The sequence below is a fragment of the Micromesistius poutassou genome (assembly GCF_964030765.1).
Source record: "Micromesistius poutassou genome assembly, chromosome: 3".
NCBI classification, from domain to species: Eukaryota; Metazoa; Chordata; class Actinopteri; order Gadiformes; family Gadidae; genus Micromesistius; species Micromesistius poutassou.
Genome location: NC_140273.1, coordinates 13,614,039 through 13,621,538, shown reverse-complemented (window position 1 = coordinate 13,621,538; position 7,500 = coordinate 13,614,039). Strand labels below are relative to the sequence as shown.

The 7,500-nt window shown below is 50.7% G+C and overlaps 1 protein-coding gene across 1 annotated transcript in view; it reads right to left on the bottom strand.

The window, feature by feature from the left end:
* znf827 (zinc finger protein 827) overlaps positions 1 to 7,500 on the bottom strand; it is a 65,107-nt gene that overhangs the window by 16,404 nt on the left and 41,203 nt on the right. Inside the window, 4 exon segments of the mRNA XM_084465195.1 lie at positions 3,862 to 3,962; positions 4,118 to 4,172; positions 5,986 to 6,079; positions 6,081 to 6,229. Coding sequence (XP_084321321.1) covers positions 3,862 to 3,962; positions 4,118 to 4,172; positions 5,986 to 6,079; positions 6,081 to 6,229 — 399 coding nt within the window.

Here is a 7,500-nt window from a genome sequence, read left to right as displayed (position 1 = left end):
TAGCACTGTGCCGCAGTGGAACCCTGAGTTCGAGGAAGAAAAAAAGGAAAAGAAAAAAACAGACAGAGGTTGAGGAAAGAGCTATCCATTCAGAGCATGGATGGACCAAGAATGAACCTGAGCAGATAAAAGAGACGGTCCATTAACAAAAATGAGCCCGGAAAAACCCAAAGAACAGCTTCCGTCTGTATTGAGTCAGCTCCGGACGGCATGTTGAAAAAAAAAAAACACGGTAAAAACGCTGAGTTAAATGGGGTCTGATTGATCCTGCTTTGGTCGCACAGACTGAGTAATGCATGTCTAGCTGCTAACAAACACCTGTGCTTTAACATAGCATTGAACCGTGGTACTCTTTGTCACCCCAATTGAATGTAAAACATCAATCTTGGTGCACTTGTACAATATAAATACACTTGGACGGAACTTGGAGGTTTTTTCTGAATGCATACGCCGTTGTTTACCCGCAGCGCTGATTGTTCTGCAGCATAATAGCTCGGCAACAATAACGTGGCCTCGCTCCACCGTTTCACAAAGACATGTACCTCAAAACAGACATTTTGTTTGGTGGTGGGTATTGGAAGAGATTTAATAAGTGAGTAACGGCAGAGTTGCAACCGTTTCTATCGAAACAAAAGCGAGAACTATTGCTTTTTTTAATAGGCGAGAACAAAGCCCTTTATTTACAATAGATGCCGGGTGTTTTTAACCAAAGCATTCCTTGCAGTCTACCGTAAATGGTGGGTGGAATGCTTTCGTCAACAACAAAGACATCAACAGGACTCGTCTGATGGAGAATATTGTAGGAGGGTGGAAATGGATGACACATTCATGACGTCTTTTATTACATTTGGACAAACAACATTTTTGGCATCAGTTAGTCATTCAATCGCCGCCATTGCCCCTCCCCCCACCCCCCCCCCCCCACCCACAACTCATCCTTTCCGACTGACCATTTGCCAGATGCACTAGGTTGTGATCAGAACATTTTGTCTGCACTCATCCCCGTGAATAAGAATCTATCCTTTATTGACTCTACTCCTCACTCTGCATAAGGATGTTGACACATCATTAAATGAAATGTAAACAATGCGCTATTCAAAAGGTGCAACAATAGCAAAGACTTGGACTTCAACTAGTTATGGTATACATGCCGCTGTTGTATACATGTCTTCCAGGCAGGCGGTCGGTGTCAAAAACTAAAATAAAATGCACTAATAAAGCAAAGCCTGGCCTAGCCCGGGCCCACCTTCAAGGTAATCTCCTGCACAGCCCACCGGCCCATCGGCTGGATCCTTCCCTATCCATCCTCGACATATGCCACCAGGTCCCACTAAAACCACGACTCACACCTTCCTGCTCCAGGCCCACTGTGTGCGCACACGCGCGCGCGTGTGTGTGTTTGCCTGTGTGTGTTTGTGTGTGTCTGGCTGTACAGGCTGTCCAGGAGGAGGATCCCCGTCCTACTTAAGGGGGCTGGCGGCTCAGCCTGAGCACATAACAGCATTAGCTGTCCCGAGTCAGAGGTGATACTGGGGCACCGCTTGGTCACTCAAACCAGGCCAGGAGGGGACGGCCCCGGGTCCACGGTCCTAAGACCCGCGGCCTGCCACCCGGATAATTAAGCCAATTAGGAGGCAGTGTCTGCCTTGAAGTGGTTAATAGCTTAATTAGTGTTATTAGAGCAAGGGATAGAGAGGGAGCCACAGACAGGGAGCTAACCCCAACGCCGGCGTTAGCAGACGCCTGAAGCCTCATTGTCGCGGACAAACCAACGCACGTGCCCACACACAGACTTGATCCGACACGTTGCATCAGGGTACTTAGGGGTGGGGGGGGGGGAAGCGTAGTTCTGTGTCGAGTAGCCACCAGAGATGGCTGGAGGGGGTCCATGCCATTTACACAAGTTTACAGTTCCGTGTTTGGGATTCGGGCATAAACTCATGACATCTGGTGAGATCCACAATGTGCAGACCATGTTGACGTTGTACAACTGAGTCAATCTTTGATCTGCGCCTTGTTGTTCTCGCCGTCACGAAATGTAGCGGGAGGAGACGGAGCCAGGTGTAGGCCTGTAATATAATTCATATCCCAACTACCCTGTTCAGAGAAACTTTTGGTGCTTGTTCATTAAGTAAATAAGAACCCAAGTCAGCCATGCAGTTGAAGAGAAGTATGGGTTTTGGTGTGAAACTCACGACTTATGTACCAGAGTAGTAGAGCGTCCAGAGGTTAGCAAAGAACGAGAGGAGTTCACCCAAGACAGATGGTTTAACACACACACAACAAAAATACAGATGCAGCAAGAAAGTATGTATTTTTCTTTTCAATGACAAGAGGATGAGGCCCGCAAGGGAGTGAGAGAACAGGGAAAAGAAGAGAAATCCCATGAAAACGAGAAAAAACAACAGATGTGGAAAGGCTCATAATGGGTAGAGAGCGGAAAATGTACACTGGGAAGAAAAAGGGAAAATAAAAGAAGAGATAAAGAAAAGAAAGAAAAATAATATATATATATTGAAAGAACAGAAGGAGAGAGGGACAGAAGGAGAGAGGGACAGCGAGAAGGAGAGTCAGAAGAAAAACAGACAGAAAGAGCGAGAAGGAAAGAGGAGAGACAGAGCGAGAAGGAGAGAGGAGAGATAGAAGGATAGAGACACAGGGAGGGAGAGGGACATACACAGAGAGGAGAGACACAGAGAGAGGGACAGACAGAGAGAGACAAGAAGAGAGACAGGGAGAGAGAGGGACAGACAGATAAGGAGAGAGACCGAAGAGAGACTGAGAAGGAGTGAGAGAGAAAGAGAGAGAAGAACAGAGAGAGAGAGAGAGAGAGAGCGAGAGAGAGAGAGAGAGAGTTGAGTTGAGCAGCGGTAGCTACACAGGGGAGGAAGAGGGGTTGCTGGATGGGGAGGGCGGTGGTGTGATGGGTGAATTAACTTTCAGGGCACCCTTGACACCCAGGAGCCAATCAGGTTTTCATTAACTGGCAGAGGCGGGGGCATGGCTGGCACCACCTAATTAACCCCTGGCTCTCCCGGTGCCAAAGGAACGCACAGGGAAGGCCTTGGGTGCCAGCAAACGGAGGGAGGGGTGCTCAGGGCAGGGGGCCTTAAGGTTGGGGGGGGGGAGGGAGGGAGGGCTGCGGGAGTAGCCTCGCCGCTCCCTCCACCTCGGCGGGTCGACCGACTGGTGAGGCTAATTGCTGGGGATGTGTTGAAGGGTGGAGGAAAAGCCTGTATCCCTCGCTGCATACACGGTAGAAGACCCCCCCACGTTTGTCGCGGACTGTATGTACAAGCCCGAGTACTTGGCGTCACGTCATTCGGCAGGCAGGTTATCAAAGGCGCGGGGTCAGCGAAGGTAAGGACTTAAGATACTTTGCTCAAGGACGCCTATACTGTGTGTCCACTGATGACAGTGTGAATAAAAAAAAACTGAAAAACACCTTTCTTATGGAAGCTTAACACCATAAACTGCCATCGTGTCCTAATTGTCCTGTCCCCTTTAAGACTCTACAGCGTTGCATACAGTATACCGTGAAGGATGTACAGGCCGGGAGGATTAAGAGCGCAGACGTGTCGAGGCAGCCAAGAGATGCAACATAACGCACGGCCATGCCTTCCCTGCCTCCGTTCAACAGTTGCCGATATCAGATGCCAGGACGCTCCACACTGTGTTGAATCAGTGAAACCAGTGTGATAACCAGCGTGATATTTCTGCATGCCAGTGTGTGTTTGTGTCGGCGTGTGCGCGTGTCGCAGCGTGCGTTTGCATAGGTGTATGTATGTGTGCATGCACAGGTGTGTGTGTGTGTGTGTGTGTGTGTGTGTGTGTGTGTGTGTGTGTGTGCGCGCGTCTCACCATGGAAGGCTGTCCTGGCGGAGGAGCTGGCCTCGGCGGGGGAGGAGCTCTTGGAGCGCGAGTTAAAGGGTGATTGTCTGAAGCGTTCATCCAGGAAGGGACTGGACACACGACACACACGACGTCCATGAATTAGTGCCCGCCATTTTGTCAGTAGACACAAAATGAATGCCAATGAAAAGGACATATTTTTTAATGTACTAAATCTACATTTGACTGAAAGAAGACACTGTGTGGTTATTTGTTTTTCTCTCACCTGTTCAGTCCCATGTTGCTGTCTTTACTGTGGTCGTTGGCTTTACTGACTTTTTCTGTGGGGGTGGGATGGAGACAAGAAAAGAAATGATCAGTTACATACAATGACGAAAGAGTATTTGTATTTTTACCTCGTATTTGTATTTTTAAATCAACCAGATAGGGTTAAAAAAAAAAAGAAAAGCAAATAAAATAAAAAAAAAATAAAAAGAATAAACCCAACAGCACCCCCCCCCCCCACCCCCCCCCCCCCCGCCACCCCTAAAACTGGACACCTCAGCGATTGGCTTAAGGAGCTGTCACTCGGACATCCGGAGAGCTTCTGGCCCACATGCGCTCCGGCCCCCCCAGGAGGCAGACCTCCGTGAGGTCCCCGTCTCCCGGGCCGGACCGGTTGTCTGGGCTCAGGGTTCTCCGGTGCCCGCCCGCCCGCTCTCCACCTGATCCGTAGTGATTGCTCATTGTGCTACGCCGGCCCACTCACCTCCACGGGGAGCAAAAAAAAAAAAGCGACGATGAGGCCAGCACGCAGAAACCCTGGGTGGGCAGCGCTCCGTAGCGTACTGACCTCCTCTGACCTCCCCATCCAACACACACACACACACACACACACACACACATCCCCCCCCTCCCAGACCCTCGCAATCACAAACCCTCTCACCCCGCACACAAAGCTGCCTCAGCCCCCCCCCCCCCCCCTCCCCCCGCCACCTCCCACCACTCTCAAGATGCCCCATTCCGTCACAACACTTCCCACCAAGGACGGAGGTCTATTTCCGCGTTGCCATGGCGATGCCGCACAGGGAGAAATGTAAAGGCGGCGGACGGGTGGGAGGGAGAGAGGGGGAGGGGGACTGGGTGGTAGGAGCGTGTGCAGCCAAGTGTGCTTCAGCAAGCGTGTATGGAGACGAGGGGAGAAGGGGGGGGGGGAGAGAATTAGAGAGAGGGGGAGGGAGAGGCTGGTGGAGGGAGGGTTTGTCAGTGCCCACTGTGCCACCCATGGGGCTTGCTGTGTGTGTGTGTGTGTGTGTGTGTGTGTGTGTGTGTGTGTGTGTGTGTGTGTGTGTGTGTGTGTGTGTGTGTGTGTGTGTGTGTGCGTGCGTGTGCGTGCGTGCATGCAAAGGCATGTATGGTTAGATAGACTGTAATTTGAGGTCCATGTTTTGACGTATGATCTTGGATGCAACTCTTTATTTGCCAAACACTGAAAATGAGACACAGCAGGAGAGGCAGACAGAGAGACTGAAATGATCCCGATCTAGCATATTATACGCAATGGAACGTGGAAGAGCTGTGCCTGTAAGTCTGTCTCAACCCCCCCTTCCCCTAAACACACACACACACACACACACACACACGGCAACACACACATATCCCCAGGGTGTAATAGGTGCACCTACAAAATCCTCTGTCTTCATCCAGCAATACAAACAAAGTCTGCAGCCTCAATGTCACTTTCATGGCCATGTGGGGACCAGGGCGGAGCAGAGCCCACAGGCTCGCATGTCATATATCCTGCGCCTCACATCAGATCCTCCACAGCAACCAAATGGAAACATGTAGGTTTTATCGCCAAGTCGCACCAACAGTCCAAGGTTGGCAATGACATGGCAGAGAAAAATGAGGGCCATCTCTGTGTGTGCGTACTTGTATGTGTGTGTGTGTGTGTACCTGGTGTGAGTGTGTTGCGTTTGACTATGTGTGTGTGTGTGTGTGTGTGTTTGACTATGTGTGTGTTTGTGTGTGTTTGACTATGTGTGTGGTGTGTGTGTGTTTGACTATGTGTGTGTGTGTGCGGTGTGCGATGTGTGTGTGGTGCACGTGCACTCTGAGTGTATTATGATTGTTTTAGGTCCAGAAGGAGCCTACCTGACAACTTGAAGAGCAGTTCAGATGCCATTTTGACCGATATGTCCTGCGAGAAGAGGTCTTTCTGGGGGCGGGGCAGTGCTTCAGGCAGATCTGGCCATTGGCTCCCTCTTCTCGCTCGCCCCCATAGCGCCAAAGGCCAGCAGGTGAGATGGGGGAGGAGCCAGGTCTGTAGGCACGGGGTCCACCTCCATAGGCTCCGCCTTCACCAACATCTTATGATACTGAGAGTCCTTGTTGTTCTCTGGAATACAGGAAGAGGGCATGACGACTCAGTTATTTATATTATGTAAAATGAAGATTAAACATGCAGATTAAACTGACACATTGTTTCAAAAACATTATAACATGAGATGGACCAACATGAACACCAGCAGAGGTATGACTTCACAACCAGCCGTCTGTTCTGATAAGGTAGAAATCATAATAAGATAATGCTTGATTAATTAAACCCGGAAGGGGGATTCGGGTATCAAGGCAGCGGAAGAACCGCGCAAATCGAGAAGAACAGAAGATAGTGTAATCCATAAATAACACCAAACCAAAACGCGGCCATGATAAAAGCAGAAGTATCCCATCGCCGTGTTCCTTAGAGCATACAGGTCTGTGGAACACGGGCACCTTGATTACACCGTTCAATGCAATCAGAAACACTGAAACCTGCGAGCATAGCCAGTCAACATCAGCGCGCTTCTCAGATGTGCTTATCGTGTATAAATACTGGGTTAATTGCTTTTCTCGAAGCACTGAAGAGTTCATGAATTCATGGGGGAATTTCTACCTTAGGCATTCAAATAACCCCCCCCCCCCCCCCCCCCCGCCCCAATTACTTGCTTATCCCCCCCCCCAAAAAAAAAGCAGTGTTACAACATGGGCAACTGAACCGTTTCGAACATCACACAAAAAGGCCCTCCCTCTAACGGCAAGCTGAAACCGTGGAAATATTCTAATTTGGTGATTATGAGCTTGGGGGGTGGGGGGGGGAGTGTGTGTGTGACCCACTCATTGGGGGGGGGGGGGCACCACTTCCAAAATAAGCGTGCGTTGTGAGGACCAGACATACGGGGACGTTTTTGACACAGCAGCACGACCAACGGAAATAACTGACAGGGAAATCAAAATGGCACCTACCCCCCGCCGCCCCGCCACCCCCCCCCCCCCCCCCCCCCTCGCTTTGCATGGATATGTGTTAGAGGTGCGATGGTCGAAGGAGGAGCATCATCGGCTGACGGGCAGGAGGTGGAGGGAGGAATCAACAGGCTCTCCTGAGGCTCTGCCAACATGGTTACTTATGGGTGGCTGGATTTGGCAGGAGATAGGGAACAGGGAGAGGTGAGGAGTGCAGACGTAAAGGGGGTGGAGACAGGCCGGGAGGGTGGAGGAAGATGGAGGAAAGGGAGGGGAAGAACTGAGGGAGTGAGAGAGAAAGACCGGTGGGAGAAGGAGAAGGTGGGGGGGAGGGGGATTGGGGGGGAGGGAGAGTGGGGGAGGCTGGAAGATGGAGAAAGGGAGAGA